The 19,311-nt window shown below is 45.7% G+C and overlaps 1 protein-coding gene across 5 annotated transcripts; it reads right to left on the reverse strand.

The window, feature by feature from the left end:
- Positions 1–809: 809 nt before the first annotated feature.
- SIAH1 (siah E3 ubiquitin protein ligase 1) lies at positions 810–18,615 on the reverse strand. Of its 5 annotated transcripts, none has more exons than XM_065028583.1 (2): positions 18,481–18,615; positions 810–2,193 (listed from the first exon to the last, which is right to left on the reverse strand). In XM_065028583.1, exon 2 carries the CDS (start codon positions 2,189–2,191, stop codon positions 1,343–1,345), a length of 849 nt encoding a protein of 282 aa, XP_064884655.1. In that variant the 5' UTR covers positions 2,192–2,193; positions 18,481–18,615; the 3' UTR covers positions 810–1,342. The 5 variants fall into 5 exon arrangements, with proteins under 5 accessions (XP_064884655.1, XP_064884657.1, XP_064884656.1 ...); XM_065028585.1 differs by lacking the exon at positions 18,481–18,615 and adding an exon at positions 10,279–12,300; XM_065028584.1 differs by lacking the exon at positions 18,481–18,615 and adding an exon at positions 9,372–10,059.
- Between the last annotated feature and the right edge of the window lie 696 nt (positions 18,616–19,311).

Raw genomic sequence — 19,311 nt, forward strand, 5'->3', positions numbered from 1 at the left:
TCCACCTTCCTCTTTGTCGCGTAACACAAGCGGCACCGCGCACGGCGGGGCTACATCTGGCACGGCGGGGCTACATCTGGCACGGCGCGCAGAGCAGCGTCCTCCGCCGCCCCGCGGCCGCTGACTCGCGCCCTCAGCGCTGCCTGCACCTCCCTGCAACCACGCACAAAATCCCGTCACCACTGTTGCTTCGGTAACGACCAGAAGACGTGAGGACAAGAAACTGAGCAAGAATATCAGTGTCGATCTTTGAGCTAAAGCAAAAAGCAAAAGTGGGTGGGTTTTTTTTAATTTGCCAGATATTCTTTTAATGACAAATATAAAAAGGCTGAAAACATCTCATTCTGACTGCCTTAAAAAAAAAAAAGAGAAACAAATGGTCTGTTTTTAGAATTACAAATACTGTGTAAGACAATACCTTCTTCGTACTGCAAAACCAACAAACACAAGAATGCAATCAGTTTTCTAAGCATCTCTAAATTTGAAATGTGATTTTTTTTTTTAATTTGGAAGATTCTTAATAATTGTTCATTTTTGTTAGGAGATAACTCAAAGTACAACAACACCTCGAGCTGTTTTTAAAGGAGCTTTCTTTCCTGATACATCTCTGAACACAGGCACTCCTCTCGAGTTCAGTACATTCACAAAGCAGCTCAATTAAGGACAGTATCACCAATGAACTGACTACTGGAAGGAGACTAAATTTACCAAACATACAGAAATAGAAGCTTTACCATAGCAATTATGCATATCAAAAGATGACACGGGTAATGAGTTTTAAAAAGATACAAAAGAGAGAAAAACCTGAATTACAGAAAAGAAAGTCATATTTATTTAATGAAAAACTAGAAGTTAATAAAAATTAGCAAATACACAAAAAATATACACAAACAGCAGCAATACTATGTAGTGACTTACAAAGGGGGCGGGGAGGAGGGGAAGCAGCGGCGGACAGACCGCTCAGCATGGCTTGTCAGTCAAGGGGAGGAAAAAACACCAACGAAAACACGAAACAGTATCCTCGTCAACAGTACAATCAATCTACAAACGAGTTTTTAGAATTATTTTACAACATGTCCTGTAGAATCGATTCTTAATACAAAAGATGTCCATTTCGGGTGTATATATATTCTCAGTGGTTTACTGTGGACTTATTTTAAATATATTAGTGTTACTACATGCAACTGCTTCCTGTACTTTACCAGCCTCTCCTTTTATTTACCTTCATTTACGTCTACCCTCCATCTACCCAATAATTTGACAGTCAAAGATGGTTACCCTAGTTCAGCTAAATTAAACTCAACCTTTTTCAACACTGGCCTGAAGGGGTTTGATTGCCATTTCAACACATGGATATAGTTACGTTGATGCCTAAATTGCCGTTTTCTGCAAAGAGCTGTGCGATGCTGGTGTCAAAGACTAGGCAGTCACTATTCATGATGGCTGTCGCGATTCCCTCGTGAATGGAGCGAGGAGTCGCCTCCCAAGTCAGTCGCCGCCTGTGACCGTTCAGCTCGAGCCGATACGCAAAGTTTTCCGCTTGCTTGCGGGTTCCTATCAGCTGTACGATCGCAAAGAACTGCTGGTGACCATCATACTTCTCCTGTTTCTCCAATACTAACATGAAATGAAAGCCAAAACAAGACTGCATCATAACCCAGTCAACAGCACCAGGGAGGTTAATGTCTGTGGCGAGGAACACGATGTCTTCTCCCTGCAGCGTGGTGATGGACTTGTGCTGATGCATCAGGTGCGGCATCACGGCATCCAGGGAGCCCTGCCATTTACACGAGGCACCGGGGCACGGGCAGGAGTAAGGCCTGAACTCGCACAGCTCCTCGTGGTCTGCTTTTTCCGTGTGCGGCAAAGTTATCTCGCAGCCGGACGAGGCGTATTTACACGGGAATAGTACAGAATTGGCAACTTTCTCCATGGCCAGGTTGCGGATGGAGCCCAGCGGGCCACGGCAAGTCGGGCAGCACGTGAGTTTGGGGCGACAGTTGCTACAGACGAGGTGGCCGCTCTGACACTGCAGGATGGGCGGCAGCACATAGTCGAAGCACACGGGGCACTCGAAGAGGCTCGCCAGGTCATTGTTGGAGGCGGTGGTGCCGGTCAGCGCGGGCACCCGCTGCGACGGCGTGCACTTGGACGTACCCGTGGGCAGCGCGGTCGCCGTCTGACGGCTCATCTCTGCAACACAGGACACAAGGACAGTGAGGGGCTAAGCCAATCCTATGTTCCTCCGCATGCAGTATTTGATTTACAAAGAAGCTTCCAAATAAAATAGATACAGACAGAAGCAAAAAACCACATGTCATTCAAACTGTGGATATATTACATGTGGAACACCAGTTGTGCCACATCCAATACAGACACTGATACAACACGCAAACCTAACAGGTGAGGGAGGTTCTGCTAATCATTCTAAAGGGGAATTCACCTATTGGAAGCTGCAAGTGAGATAAGATACGCTAGAAATGTAACTGAAATCCTCAAAGGTGTTTGTTGCTGTTGTTTTGGGGTTTTTTAAATACTGCATTTATGAAATACTCCACCCACACCCCTCGTGTGTAACAACTGGGAGCGCTACGGAACAGTTTGAAGGCTGCATTTTAAGTTGCTGTGTATTTAGTGAGACGAGAAACTAGCCGTTTTTAATGAAAAACTAAACGTCCAGATGTGACCACCTCAGTAATCATGTTGCCTGTATACTGTGGGGGGCTTTCCAAGCCCAACCATGCCCTGATTCTGTGATTGTTTCTAAAAACTGGCAAACAGCAGCGAGGGAAAACACAGCTAAGAAGATTCCTGCGCTGCTTCTTTTCCCTGGATAGGATAGTGACTCTACATTTTCATTACTCTCTTACTAAGGCCTGTACTTTGCAAAGCTCATCGTTGCTTCAGCTTCATGAACTAAACCATTTGTGAAGACACCACTATGAAAAACAAAGCCATTATTTTACTGAATTTCCCAAATCAGACAAGAAATTCAAATGATCGAAAGTGAGAATCTGAACATGTCAGTCCTCAAACACTCCCAGTAACTCGACGAGATGCTCCTGACGGAGTTTTGCGGCCCGTGGAGTTCACACTGACGTTCTCTCCAATGTCTGCAGACAAAAGGGAACACCTGTCCGACCCAACCACTTGCTCAACCATTCAACAGATGCTTCACTTCTTCCTGCACCGCCTTTGTGCAAGAGACACTACTAGTACTACCAGAAAAAACAAACACTCCACTTTGAAAAAATAAACCTCGTCTCTGCAGTTCAGTAAAACGCTATCCAAAATTGGCTTCTGTTACACAGTAAAGTTCTCCAGTGCTCCTCTCCAAGCACACCAGCTCGGTCACGTATGTATAACGCTCTCAAAATAAACCTCATCTTTAATCTCCTTGCTATCTGACATGCGACTATTCGGCCATAGGCAAGCTTCCCATATTGAGCACCATTTCACCACAAATTCACTCATCGTTGGTGCCTCCAAGCAGCACGCTGTGCTTGTGCAGGACGTGCACTGCGCGAAGCACGGAGCCAGGGAACAACGGCATTCCAACAGGAAAAATAACTTATCTCTTGACATTAAAACTCATCACAGACGGGCAATTTCAAATCCTTCTACAGAAGCACCTATCCCCAGCCCAGAGCTGGAAAAACACGTGTGTCTAACATTCAGTATTCAGTCACCGATGCTGTGAGTCTCACATGCCCGGTAACAGCATCATCTCATCCCAGACGTACTAGAAATGTCCAGTTCTCACCTTAGGAAAGAAACAACAAAAAACCAAACATACAGTGGTTTTAAACACTGAGCCTTACTCATACCATGAAGGTATGACAGGAATGTTTGTATCTTTTGGCCTTATTTTCCTGCTTTCCAGCTCAGATGAGAAGTTGAAGGCACTGTGACAAATGGAACACGTGTTTGGGGAGGCGACCCGCAGCGACCCGCAGCGCCTCGCTGCGAGGAGATCCGAACGCTACGGCCGCTCTGCCAAGCGAGCGCTGCCCTGTGCTTCCCCAGCACCCACGGGTGGGCGGCTCACCGTGACACAATGCAGTTCTACGCTCTAGAACTCATTACACAGAGAACAAATTCTGATCCCGCTGTTGGCTTAGAGTGAGTTTAGCAATCCTGGACATATTCATATGTAAATTTCTAGAAGTGTTTCCCTTCAGATGTTGTAAACACACACATCTGGACAAGTTTGTGCGTGCTCCATCCTGCCGGAGGGCTGTTGGGTAACCGCAGACAGCGCCAGTGACACCCTCTGCGGGAGCAGCTCCCGGCAGCCCCGCCAGCTCTGCTCTGATCGCCCCTCAGCGCCTTCTAACAGAGAAATTAAGCAACTACAACCTCGGCAGAGGTTCTTATGCTTCCCACTCCAGCTCCGTGGGCTAGGGACAGGAGATCACGGATGCAGGGAATGGAAACGGGAACCTGCCACCCAAACCATCCCGATCGGCGTGCAAGGAACAAACTGGATAAAGCTACGAACTGTAATTACCAAGCCTAAGCCTGCTCGAAGCCTACGCTTTCATCACTAGTGTTAACATGAGGATGACTAATAAATACGTCATGATGGAAAAGTCCAACAAGTCCATTTTTTATAGCTATCTTAAAAAATACAAATCAATCCAAGGTGACAATGCAATACATTGAACCCACCAAACTATCAAAACCAGGCAATTACAAAACAAGTAAAAACAACCACCGAGCTGGAAATAAAGTTTGAAGATATTTTCAGTTACAAAATCCTTACTACACAGTTATTATTATTATGCTATCTTTGTTCACACAGACTGAGGACGAGTCTCAAAACAACAGTGACAAACGTACACTAGGTGTCACATTCAGAAGCATTAATTCCTACAACACAAATTACTCAAAAGATCGTGCAAATTTGAAAAAAACTAACCAAGAGAAAGAGAAGGGGAACATTTAAGATTTGCTTGTTGTAGATCAAGAAAAACTGTCCTTGTCGGCATCAGAACGCACCGACCTGTTGATGCAGCCGTCGCCAAGGCCATCCTAAGGCGGGGTCACGGGGATCCCCAGCCCGGCTCAGCAGTACCTGTCCCCCGGCAGGTGTCACCCCCGGCACGCAGGCCCGCAGGACGCCCCGCCAGGCGGACCTGCCCGCCATCGGCAGCGCCATCGGCAGCCCAGGCGCTCATGGCGGGCCCGCTGGAAGAGCCCCCGCGGTGCCCCGCGCTTTGCTGGTACCGCTTGGGGCCCGACCCCCCCATTTACTGCCGCGCACAGGCCCCGGCGCCCCAAGATGGTGCCCGAGCATCCCCCGCCAGGCCGGGCCGGGCCGGGCCGCGCTGGCTCCTCCGGCCCCGCCCCCCACTCCCCAGCCATTGGTTGCCCCGCTAGCCCCGCCCCCGCTAGCCCCGCCCGCCGACCCAGCCATTGGCTGTCCCCGCCCTGCCGCTGCCCGGCCCGCGGGGGCGCGCAGGGGCGGGCGCGGCCACGGGCAGCGGACGGGCGGGAGGGGCCGGGAGGGGCCGGGCTGGGCCCGCAGGGAACCGGGGACCTGCCGCCCCCGTGTCCGCACGCACGGCTCCCCGCACAGCCCGGGGGACAGCGGCCTGGGATCACACGTGCCACCACTTGTGCCTCTTCACACACTGATCTGACCATCTTCCCTAAGCAGTGATTTTTAAAATCTACAGATTCCATTCAAAACTCTTCTAATACACACATTCCACTGCTCGTTCCTGTTATTTCAAGGATGCTCCTCGAATTAGCACTTTCCACTGTGGGTCTCTACAGTACCCACCCAACAGGAATTTTTTCCGTTTATATAAAGATTATTCAATCACGCAAAAGCACAATAACCTCAACAAAAAGGCAAGTCCAACAGATTTGTAACAATGTGGCATATTTGAATATCCACATGGGCTATTACAAGAACTAGAACAGTTTAAGGATAAAGGAGTTGGAAACCCAGTCAGCCTGCTTGTGTGATGTACACACTGGGCTCAGCAAGGCTTGGGCATTATGGAATAGAGGTGTAATGACGATAAGGTCATAGAAGTACGCATTTCAGTGGAGGGAACAGAAGAAAACACTGCAATAAATTGTTCCAGTTGCATAAAAAGTAAGGCTACTGTATCTGAGCAAAGAAAATTACCTGTAAAAAGGCGCTCTTATTATTTGAACAAGTTGTGTTAAAGGAAGACTGCGGAAGTTTGTATCAGTGAGAATGGGAAGACACAACCAATTCACTGTTTGAAGTGCTCAGCCCAGGCACTTGGCCAAAATCCTCACTCGTATCAAACACAGCACACTTGGGTTTGACACTTGGTTTTTGAGAGAGTAGCTGAATATTAGTTTTGGGAAAAAAACCACAAAACTTCTGCATAGTCATCTTAATGGCTGGAAGGGGAAAAGAATGTCACTATATAACGCTGAAGAGTGATGCGAGGACAGAGAAAATGCCTTATCACAGTGTCTGTATGTGATGCAATAACATCTTCTTCAAACACATTTCAGAACTCACTGAACTCAGCTACTCCCATTCAAAATGCACTCTTCATGTATTACAGCCAGCAACAAAGTAATACAAAAATCCTTCAGCTTTTTCAACGGTACAATCATATCCAAAAATGAGCCCTGGAGACTAGAGCATTTTCAAAGCTGGAAACAATACTGACTGGTTGCTTTTTTCAAGATGCAATAAAAGCCAAAGAACTTCAAAACTCAAAAGCTAAATGAACTGTTGAAAATACTCATCAAAAGGTGTAAATAAGAACTTTTCAAAAAAATACACAGAAAGATCAACCAATATCACCAGTTATTTGTACGATTAATATTGATAACTTCTGTATATTATAAACAGTAAACCAAAGAGTCACCAATATTTCTTTGGCAGCAGAAGGAAGGTTTCATTAATACAACAGAAAAAAGCAACGTGTGTATAAATAAAAACGCAAGAAAGGGGCATGTACACATATCCAAGTACCCATGAAGTACAGAATATTGTGCACACAAAACCTCAAGTGCTACTGAAGCAAAAGTCTCAAGTGAATGTTATCTTGAGAATGAAGGTAATTAAAAAGCACACTTTGTTCTGATCAAAAAGTGGAACCAGTCTATTTTAAGTAGGGAACTTTCTTGCAATTTTTAAAGTAGTATTAGGTTAATTTTACATTAAAAATTCTTAGGATACCATATTTTTGCGCCACAGCCACTCAATTATGAAGCTTTGAACTGCTGAGGGCAACATCTCCAGCACAACGAAGCCAGATTTTAAACTACGCACACTTAATAGTTCTGAAAATAATTTTCCAAGGAATCTACCTTTTCTCTGCCTCCTCCGGCACTCCGAACTGTTCGCGTACAGCAAAAGAGAAGGCAAAAAAGGTCTAAGCAGGCTCCAGTCAAAATATTATGTATTGCCCTCGCCACCACACTTGAGCAATCCAACACATGCAACGCTAAGAGCATTATGCGCAAGCGTCCCAGAGAATAGCTTGTGAATATATTTTTTAATTAATCTTTCGATTTTCTGTTTAAATTGTAAAAGACACGTCAGGCTCAAGGCTCTTCATTCTGAAGTCTATGGATGCGTGTCCCGCAGCTCTCGGGAGATGCTGGACACCAAGGCCTGGCCGGTGAGCAGCACCCGCAGCCTGTGCACACAGCCCCTGCGCCCACTGCTCCGCTCCCACAACACAGTGCATTATATACACTATTAACCGACTACCTAGCACCTGTTAGCCTCTGTACACTCTGGTTTTGATTCATTAATGATGATTTTTTTCAACACACCATTGTCTTTAAAGGCCCTCAACTGCATGCTATGTGTTATTTCAGACACCTCGGGGCTTCTCTTTTATGATATCGTAACCAAAAGCCAGAGCAATCCAATGTAACACAATATTATAAAACAAGACCAAAAAAATTTTAGAAAATTGAAGCAAGTCTCATGATGATTTCCTTTCCCAAAATGTCATCTGTCCAGTTCATCTCCTTTTCATACCAAAAGACCACAATTTCCAGCACCCTGTAGTGACCCGGCCCACCTGAAATTGCAGGCAGTTTTTCTTCTTGCACCTCCAGACATTCCCTCCTAACCCCTCTATATCCAATCATCAGGAACGGAAATCCCACTGGATGTATATAATCACGCAGTGAGCCACCGGCCACGAACACTCCACGTTTCTGACGCTATCACGCGTTATCGCGGACACCGCACGATGAGCAGTGGAGTCATGGCTCGTGGGCAGCCCACAGCTCCTCCACACTCAGCGCCTGCTCTGTGGCACACGCAGGTACCAACAGCGCCGCGTCAACACAAACACTGTCATTATGCCCATCAAATGACGGTGACCTGTTTCTAATCCAACGCAAAACCCTGAGCCTCGGCTGGTGCTGTCTGACTCCCGCCTCATCACTATCATTAACTATTTCTCCTGTCTACCTATGCCGGAATATTAAATATCAACCCAGGAGGTGTTTTTTTCTAGCTGTCAAAGATTTTCTTTCCAACAACTTTATAACATAAAATTAAAAAGGAACAGTGTCCTGTAGAAGATACACAACAACATGAAATCATATCAGCAAGCAACTACTACCATGGCAGCATTAATTTTTAAATGCAACAAAGAATCCATTTTAAAAAGGGAATAACCCATGCTCTAGCCAACCAGCATTTTCCATATTCTAGATAATCAAAATCCGAGCTAGCATGGAATATCAGAGACTATACTACTGTGATACTCCAGGCTTGCAAAGAAAGACAAGCTGAGCAACAAAGCTCAGAGAAAAAAAACAGCTAACTGGTAAACCCCCAAATTTCATTCTAGAATTGAAAACTAGAAACGTCTGATCAATAGCAAAACCTGAGTTTGGACCACTCATTGTGTCGTATATGATCACAAAACATGTCTTATAAGTAGCAATAAATAAGAAAGCAGGTTGCTTTGTAAATTTGGCCCATCAACAACTTGTAGAGCAAAATAGGATGTTTATCTCCGCCAGCTTTTGAGCTTGAAAGGTGAGGAAGTAGGACAGAAAGCAAAAGCTAAGGGAACTATAAAGAAAATTCCTGAAAATTCAAGCTATACGAAAACCAACATATTGAATGCCAGTGCTAGAAAATGAAAATGCAGCAATACATGAAATAAGCTGGTATAAGTAACAATAGCAAAAATTATTGATATTGGGTTATCTATTATAATAAAAGTTAAGCTGCAAACTTGTGAAACAACCTTTTCAATTACAGGTAGTTAAAAATACAGAGAAAAATAATAATTCTTTAAATACAAAGCAAACCCAACCACTTGCATTAAAAAGATCATGGGTCAATTCCAAATTGGACACAACCATATTTTTCCTTTTTAAAAGCAAGCAAATACCTTATCTCAGTGCCCCTGCCGAATCCCACCTCCCGGAGAGGCGCGAAGGCGGTGCCACAGAACCCCACTGCACAGCCCGGCACCTGAGCCGCCTCTGCCACTAAAGTCACCTCTTGCCGTGTGTCCCCAGTGCGGCTTGGACACTTGAACCCCCAGCGTGCACACACATGGAACCTACGGCACGATAAACTATGGCAGGAACTCCCAGCTGTCCTGCGCTCACCCTCTCAGACACCAGACTCAAGGCGCCTTTCGCTGTAGTTTTGAGCACAGTGATAAAGCAGAAGTACAAGTTTCAAAACAAAGACGGCGGAAACCACAGAATCTAATAAAACAAAGAAAAACTTCATGTGAAAGTACAGGCAACTCTGTGCAAACAATAACAGGGACTACTGTTTGTGTTTTATTTTTCAGTAATATCTCATTTCCTTTCACCGTGCACAGAGCGCACTGAGCTGCACCAGGATGATCTTCCAACAGTAATTTCTATAAACACTGGCAGACATTTACCTCTTACCAGACATAGCATGCTGCAATAAAAAGTAAGGCAGGCACACAGGAGGATCAGCTACAAACTGAATTAGTAATAGCACTAGGAAAAAAAGCTAGTTATTTTTCATGCTGTAACATATAAAACCATTCACAAGTATCTGAAGCAGGAAGCACTTAATTCTGTTCTACAAGACACCGTAGATGGGCTCTGCATACAGTTACGCTCCATTAGTAAAGAAAGCCCTGTGTAAATGTTGACAGCAAATCCTACCGGCTGTACGGATCTGGGGGCTGTGTCTCTGCCCTGGCTCTGCTTTCGCAAGCCGGTGTTGCTCCTGCATACTGTAACTGCCGTGCGATGTTGCATCACCGCGCGGTGTCTGCGGCAGCGCAGGGTGTGCCGTGAAGCGCCTACCTTGGCTCCAGCGGGCTCCGCTCCAACACCTGCACTGCCATGCACCTCCACGTTCAAAGGCTTTTCTGCGATAACTCTTCCAATTCAAATTCCAGACCTGTTTTACACGCAATATTTTTTCCTGTATAACTAAACAGCACTAGGGAGCAGAGCACCAAAATAACCAGAGTTGATCAAGGAGGGCCTGGCCTATAAAAGAGACTCATCACCACACAGAAAGCAGCTCTGTAGGAGGCGGTGGCACAGGATTACATATGCTGCCTATTTTTATAAAGATCTCTCCATCTTGTGCATTGCTTGGGTTCGTACGTATTTCCACCTCAAATAATGATTTATTCTTTGCTCGGTGTTCCTGGAAGCAGCGCTGCTGACAGCGCAGCCCTGTGAAGAATGGCAACCTGACCTGCCGAGGGTGAGCGAACACGGAGGGAGGGCCCGCAGAGCTGAGATTCCAGGGTGCAGATCCTGAGGCATGTCAGACACGAAACCTGCACATCAGCACATTCAGCACCGCACGGCACGGAGCGGTGACACCGCAGGACTCACTTTGAACTCACCCGAAACTACTCATTTTTCAGAACTTCTCATACTAACCTACAAAGAATCTTTATCATGCACACACAATGCAAAGAGAATAAAATGCACAACATTTTAAATTCAGACCATCAACAAATTATAAAGCAAAATAGGATGTTTAAAAATTGACATTCCTACATCTTGGAAGTAACATTTTCCTTCTATGGATACCCAATTCAAAAGGAAGGCTAGGGAAATCTAAAATGGGACACAGGCTTTTGTACTTTGTTGATATGCTGTGGGTAGAAAATAAAGAGCATTGGAATTATTTGCATTGTAATAAATATACAACCTTAGTAAAAGAAGTGTGAAAACACAGTGGCATTTTCACAGTTCTGATGGTTCTAAACTTTCAGTACTTCATTTCTTTCAGTTCTCATCTTCTAATGTCTTTTATTTCTAGCATCCACACTTTGAAGTACACGTGCCTCCATTCAAACCCATACGGTTAAGTGACTTAATTTTTACCCGCTCATCAGTTCTGAATCAACTATTCCTGTAGTTTCTATAGTATTGTTGCACAAGCCTTCAACTGCCACTATTACAAATATTTTTTTCTGAACTGTTATTCGAATGTAACTCAAATTCTCAAACTTGGCTACTGACAAGTCTACCATGGCCGCACTCCCGCACAGAGCAACGGCACTGCTGCTTTCCAGGAAAACATCACTTTGAAAATGTGGCTTTATCTCACTAATAAGAGCAGTTTTCCAGCAAGTATTATCAACCTGAGGCAGAGCAAACAGAAAGGAGTTGAACTGCTGACTCCACAGACCACCATGTTACACGAACAACTGAGCATTCTTTGAAACCTTGGGGAAAAAAAAGGTTAGTGGTCTGTAACATGGGAGACCTGGATTTGGTTCCTGCTCGGTCACAAGTCTCTGAGTCACCACAGACAAGCGCTTCCCTGCCTTTTGCAGGTTTTAAAAAACCATCGGTAGCTGCGAGTCTCAGACATTAATGCAAAAGGGAAGGAATTAACTTGATAAGGACACCAAATTAACTCTGTGGACCCTATTCAAATTTACTTCAGGGTCGTAATAACTAAATATCATTATCCACTAAAAGACACTCTATTAAATTATTTAACATCTTGGTTCTTACAGTCAGCAATAGTCTTCAGTCCCTGTTTACTTCCCAGCCCCTGCTCACATACGGTAACTGCCCTCGATTCATTCCAGTGGATATCAAAGACACAACTTAGGCAACACCCTTCTCACTAATTCTGTTGTATCTAATCTGAAGGTCTCCTTCTGAGACAACAAGGCCATACTGACACTTTATGGAAAGCAAATAAAGGAAGCTTTCTTTGAGGGACCCTTGTATTGCCAAAAAAACTCCCTCAGCTTTCTCTGTGCAGATTCGACTCCCCAGCTTTTGAAGCAAGTGATGACAATGCGGCAGAAAAAGAGCTCCTGGGCAAGGGAATGATATGTTATTTTATTGCCATTAAATTCTGATCAGGTATGTCTCAAATACTAAGTAAAATGCACTCACTATGTCACTTATTTGTGTTGCTTGGGAAATGCTTCATGGCATACAAAATTAAAACTCAACCATTTTTGCTCTGAAGTCAGGCCTGAGTCTGCATCAGAAAACAGAACACAATATATTAGAAATGGTTCAGAAATGAGAGAAGATGTATCTTTCTGCTACTTCACACTTTCTTGATCAGCCCTTTCTAAATTCAAAAGCTATCACTGCGTCCTTCTCTGCAAAATATTGTCCTATCTTCTGTTATGTGCTTAAATCAAAACTTGAGTCTATGTTGTGGTGCTGAATCTTGAACATCAAGTCCTAACAATGACCAGCTACCTAGAGCAAAGCTGTAAACCTCCAGTACTTTTTAGCCTTTCTCTTTTACAGGAATGTTACAAAAATATATAAGGTTGGAAGATCTAGCATTCATAAATTAGGAAATAAAAAATTTCAAGTTTCACAGGCAACCCTAAGTCTACTTCTTCATAACCATATTAAGGAACGGCCTTCATGAAATGATCTTTTTCCCCACACTCACCGCCTTTAGTAGTTGAGCACCTGTACATTCACAGAAGAATTACCATTGCACAAGGAACAACTTTTCCTTAAATGGAACACCTGATTTTAAAGTAAAGCTCTTTAGGGTAGCAGCTGATTTTAATTCACATAAAAGTGCTCTTAAAATTCCTGCTTTACAGGTGCTGTTTTAGAAGAATCTCCATCTCAACTTCTGTTACGGAATGCACACTTTTTATTTGTAAAATCTCCTTTCTAATGACTATACTTGACCTAGCAAAAAGCCAGACTAAAATTTAATAGTACACCATCAACATCTGCCAGCCAATTTATTCCCTAGCCACACCTGTGCAACCAGTCTTCAAATTACATCCTTAATGGACTTGCGTAATCACACAGATATCGGCCATGGAGAGATGAACCCCACACAAATTAACTCGCAACCGCCTCGACACCTCCATGCACAAAAAAGGGGGAAAAATCCCCGTGAATGAGTCATTTTGTGACTCTAATGCTTTTATGTACATATTACACATATATAGTTCAAAACAAAGTCATTCGGATATCAAAATATTAGTAGAGCAGAGCATTTTGACAGCTTTTACAAGACAAAGGCCCAGCCACATAAGAAGGAAAGATACAAGACTTATGGCTCATATATAGGCAAAAGTGAACAAGTTGACCTGAATTTAAAAACTAGTCCGAGTTAAACACGAGAAGCTTGTCTTGTACAGCTTCAAGTAGGGTTATACACACAAACACATATCGAAATATGTTTCAAATATGATTAACATTAGGCTAACTTAATAGGATTAATATATCTGATCATAAGACTGTAGTAAATTCTGAGTCCTATCAAAAAATTGTCAGGAGGTATGAAATTTAAAAAACAAATAATCACAGAGTCCATTTTCACAGATCTGAGGACAGGATTCAGGTTTTGGTGCTAAGCTGATACAGAGAGTTACAGTCCTTAGTTTTCAAAGAGAAGTTGCAACATTGCCTGGTTTAGGGTTCTGAACTACTTCAACAGCACTTTTAAGAACGGGCTAGTTACAGGATTATTAATGAGCTTTCAGATCCCATTGCAAACAGCTGAAGAAAATGGTTCATCTGTAGCACAAAGCACGGCCTAGCAGACAGAGGCTCCAGGACTCCAGCCACACACACGGTGCCCGTGCAATCCCACCATTTCTACAGCTACCAACAGCAACCTGCCACCAAACCTACGAGTCCTCCCTCTCCCTCAGGTCACGGACTCAGCCAGATCCGCCTCGCACAGCTATTACACGTGAGTGCCCGCAGCAGAAGACGCCAAACGCAGTGGGCACCAGAGCACGAGCCCGCTCTGCCCCAGCAGTGGCAGCGGTGACATCTGCAGCGAGCTGCTCTGGAAACCGGGCAGTAGTTACCCAGGTGGCGAGTTTTCAACTAAGCGTGGGGTTAAAACTGGCCCGTTTCACATTCGGGGTGGTCATAGCGACGCTGTGAGTTACCACTGGCAGCCTGAGCAGAAACTCTTTACCTGTTGCAGAACTACAGCTCCTGCAGACCTACAACTTCTACTATTCTTTCCCAAAACCAATGCGTTAACAGCAACTAACCACATATTTTAGAACTAACGCAGGCTTTTAGAAAAATCATAGGAAAAACGTAACTTTGAAAACCCACTTCAAATTAGCAGCTACACCACGTTTCAGCATAAAGCAACATGTACTAAGACTTATAAAACAGAACTTAGAAACCTCATATTTGAGTTGTCATCCCCTTGCAAGAAACAGAAAACACAGAACCCTCGCTCAGGAAAGATCTGTAGTAGAGAATAAACAGAAACCACAAAGATAAGCCTTTTAATACACCTACATTTTTAAGCTCTAGCAATATTTACGTAAAGGAATTTATTTCCAAGCTTCCCCTCCTCTAATTTAACACTGAATTGTTTTAAAATGCTCCTACTCCAGTTAAAGCCTTTTCAGCCTTCGGACAACCTGTACATTAGCAAAATTTAACATACAATTTTCCTTCATATATAGTTTTCATTTGACATTTTTCATCTGAACACATATTTGGAAAGAAGCGTGGCATTCTAAATGCTCCTCCTTGACAGCATTCAAAGAAACAAACACTGAGACGCCACCGTGGTCTTTCTCAAAGACTAAATGAATTTTTGCTCCATTTAGCACTACATGCAAGAACCGCAGGAAATAACTTCACAATATTAACTTAAAGACACCATGCCACACAAACCAAAGTTCAAAGAACTGCTGCTTCACTTTACAGGAGCTGATGAGTAGTAATTCTTCAAGCAGCAGAAGTTATCACTACACTCTCCTTATTTTAATTCATATTTCAGCAATGTCATCAACTGTTACAAGAAAAGATACAAACCTGTTTCTAGATAAGGCAAACAAAAATGGAAATGGTCAACAACAACGGCCTGTAGATGAATTTGCTGCTCTTTTAAAACTGATTTCACTGTACGAATATATCTACAGTAAGCTTTAAAAATGCATTTCCACATGCAAAAGGACAAATACCATAACAATATTTTCCTTCCCCACTGAAAACACCGCCAACCTCAGCTTCCGAATGCAGTTTCTACACGGAGAAACAAGCCAAAATCAGAAGTGCACCATTTGGTTAACTATCATTATCTAGCACTTTATCTGATTAAAGTACAGTGGGATTAGTAACCAAATCTCTCATCGCTCCTGTGATAACACAAAGAATCACCCTTTTATAGATTGACTCAAACAGGCTATATTGAAAAATATATTTAAAACTATATTTAAAATAGTTGTCCTGGACATTACAGAAACATAGTATGCAGTCTGGATTAGAACATATATGAAGTGTGGCATAAAACAGAAGAGTACGAATGGGGCATTAATCTTTACCTAGTAAACAGCTAAACACACTATGGCATGGTATAAAACAACCCCAGGTCAATGACTTGGGAAGATTTCTGTTGCATACAGTTAAGCACTAACAGGAAAAACGGAGGGAAACCTGCAGTGACATCTCACAGTACCACCACCATATTTACATGTATATCTCCATTTCTAGCTCACGATGTGATACTGTCCACAGAAAACATTACACCCGAATTGCATTTTACCATGACGTGGTACATTTAAGACAAGAACAGTACATACACTTTGAAAAAGAATAAACTGCCTACAACGAATTCTCTTATTAATGAAACAAAACATCTTATTGAGATGTTTCTACCTGTGGTGTATTTCTGTTAGAGTCAAAATGGTTTTATGTTTGACTATTTTATTCCCAACTAATTTTCACTTAATGCTGATTTTCCTTCAAAAATCAAAGCAAAGGAAAAAAAAAAAAGTAAAGACAAACTCCCGCATTTATGATATTTGTGGTGTTTTAGACTGTAAACTTCACAGAAGGGATCCTAAGGTTTGGGCCCTCTGTGATGGCTGAGAGGAGCCAGGCTTGCCAGTGTGTCACCGCAGCAGGTGGCACTTGGCAGCACCGCTGAGGGCTCAGGTAACTACAGTCAGCAGCTGCAAACACAGTTTTCACTCGGGCTTCCTGCAGACTGGGTGCATGCATCAGAACCGAGTTCCTTATGTGCATGTGGAATTTCAGACACCACGGATTTACCTTGACTATTCTGCTTCAGCTTAGCTCCTCAAAACGCAGCAACCATTAAAGCAAGACACGCCGATGATCTGTCTGGCAAAACTCAGCCCAGCTTTTAAAACTGACAGTTACAAGACTTCGAACACTGTTACAAGCAGAAAAATAAAGCAAAGGGATTCTAACTTATCAGAATATCATGCTTCTCATAAGAGTTGCACGTGTTGTTTTCCATGTTTCACGTGAAGATAAGCGTTCATAAAGCTGTTTTCAGACCTAAAAGAGTTGCTTCTTGTGTGCACATGCCCAGGCTCGCCCCTCCTCCCTATTGGAGGCAGGTGTCTTTGGGCATTTGAGCAGTATCTCTTTCTCAATTCACACCAAGCAGACAGCAGCAAGTACACTCAAACCTAAGTATGGAAATCACTTGTGTTATTTAAAATACTTGCTCTCCTTACCTCACGCCTCCTTAGCCAGAGCCACTGAATTTCTGAGCTCACTCCTCCAGGACAGTCTAATTAGACTATCGCATTAAAACTTTACCAACAGAAATTACGAGTTAATGGACAAGATACTTGGTCATAACATGCACTTTCAAGACATAAACGCTCACCATTTCACCTGCTTCAGAATTCTTGGGTCGCAACAGATTTCTAACACTACACCACTGATGGATGACTCTTATCCTTGTGCCTTCCTGTATAATTTTTCACTTCTGTGAAAAGTGTTAAAGCTATTTAAGAACATTAGTTTCCATTGAAGTTAATGCAGTTATTATTTCTAGCACTCCATTTTTACACCAACATTGCAGTGTAAAATAAACAACAGAAGTAGAACTAATCGATTTATTCTTCAGATGTACTCCTCAAAGTTATTTTCTACAACAGTTGACTAGTCCTGAGATCCAAGTTTTATCCTAAAAGCCTCTGCATTAGTCTACCTGTATTCTAACACCTCAAACCTTCTCGAAGAGCAGCTTGAACAACACAGGCTGAGCCGAGTCCTTTCTGTTTTGCTTGCCCTCTGGAACGCACCGCGCTCGCCTCAGAGTTCAGAAGGGAGATAAGCAGACAACTGAAACTATGTCCCACGTGTGGAATATCCCCCGTCCTTCAGGACCTGCTCCAATTAGCTACGAGCTTCCTAACATCCACCCACCTACCACGTTCAGAAAACCAAGTCACTTTATCTACTTATTTAGTATATGCGAACTGCTTATTACAGGGAAAAAGTAGTTATTCAGCCCGACTGGTTGAAATAGAGACTGAGGAGAAAATACTGGAGAAATATTGTGTGTTTATGGTTACAAATAAAATGCGAGCTTAGAATAAAAACACTGCCAGCTCACCAGCGGAAAATAAACTTGGTTCTCCTGATAAACACTTAGGAGGCTTTGCCTTTCACTACAAACGCTATTGTTTAAACCCGTGGAGCCGGGGAAGGCACGAAGGTCTCCGGGCTTTTAATTCTGCAGGGAACCCGCAGGACGATCAAGAGTCGCCCCGCTCTTGGCTCCGACCGGATTAGAGCCGGCAGGCAGCGGCCTTCCCAGGGCATGTCACACACGGCCGACCCATTTACAACCTGCTTCCCGGGGCCGGGCCCGCTGCTGCAGCCGCCCCTCCCGCTGACCTTCTCCGGGCCCCGCTCCGCAGCACAAAGCGCCCGGCGCGGCGCAGCCCCAGCCCCACAAAGGGGCAGCCCCGCGGCGGGGCCTCCGCAGCAGCCGGGCCGGGCCGGGCCGCGCCTCAGCCCGCCGCACAATAGCCCGGCCGCAGCGCTCGGAGCCGCCGCGGGGCCGCTTCCCCCCGCCCCTGGGGACGCGGAGGCCCGGCCGGGGAGGCGCAGGCCCTGCCGCGCCCCGCTCCTCAGGCCCGGCGGCGGCGCGGGGCCCGAGCGCCAGCGGGAAACCGGGCTAGGCCGCGCCGGGGCCTTGTCCCCGCTCTCCTCCGCGGCCCCGCGCCGGAGCCGGGCGGGGAGCCGGCCCCTCGGCGGCCGCTCGGCCTCCCCCCGCGGCGCGCTTACCTGCGGGCGCTGTGCCGGGCGGGACCCCGCTGAGGCGGCCTGGCTGCCCCGATCGCGCTGCGGCCCGACTGGCTGCGCCGCTCCCGCCGACACGCTCGGAGCCCGGCCCGGCCGCGCGCCGCCCGCCCCCCTCGCGCCGCCGCCGAGACGCCGCCGCGGGGCCGCGCCCGAGCAGCCCTGCCCGCCACGCGCGCTCCCGACGCGCGCGGCCGACAGCGCCCCCGCGCACGCACACCCGGGGGGCGGCGCGCGGGCCGGGCTGCCCCGCCGGGGAACAAAGGGCGCGGGGACCCCGCGGAACCCGCCGCGCTCCGGACCCCCCGCGATCCCGAACGGGCCCGGGGCGGCACCGGCAGGCAGCGAGCCCGCGGCACGGGCCGCAGCGCCGGCCCCTCTGCAAGGGGGCTCGTCTGCGCACCGGGAGAGCCCCGAGGTGGCCGCGCAGGGGCGTCCGGTGACCTCAGGGGCTGCGCGGGAGGCTGCATTTAAATGTGAGGAGCAACTTGTTGGGGTGAGGGTGGCAGAGCCTGGCCCAGGCTGCCCAGGGGGTTGTGGAGTCTCCTTCTGTGCAGACATTCCAACCCGCCTGGACACCTTCCTGTGTAACCTCATCTGGGTGTTCCTGCTCCATGGGGGGATTGCACTGGATGAGCTTTCCAGGGCCCTTCAACCCCTGACACTCTGTGGTTCTGGGGTTCTGTGCTGCCCACAACGCAGACCCCTCCTGTGCTCAGGCCTGACACCCACCCGTAACTTCAAGCACACAAAGTCCATGAACACCGTGCTTACGTGTGTCTGCTGGAGCAGACCCTGTGCATCTACTAAAGCAAT

The sequence above is a fragment of the Columba livia genome, chromosome 13 (assembly GCF_036013475.1).
Source record: "Columba livia isolate bColLiv1 breed racing homer chromosome 13, bColLiv1.pat.W.v2, whole genome shotgun sequence".
NCBI classification, from domain to species: Eukaryota; Metazoa; Chordata; class Aves; order Columbiformes; family Columbidae; genus Columba; species Columba livia.

What these genes read in the sequence shown, in the direction of transcription:
- SIAH1 (XM_005504683.4), bottom strand. Translation starts at nt 5,033, where the DNA reads ATGGCCTTGGCGACGGCTGCATCAACAGGTCGGTGCGTTCTGATGCCG. An exon ending in TTCCCCTTCTCTTTCTCTTG is followed by an intron (nt 2,194 to 4,921) that starts GTTAGTTTTTTT and finishes CCTGTGTTGCAG; the next exon opens with AGATGAGCCGTCAGACGGCG.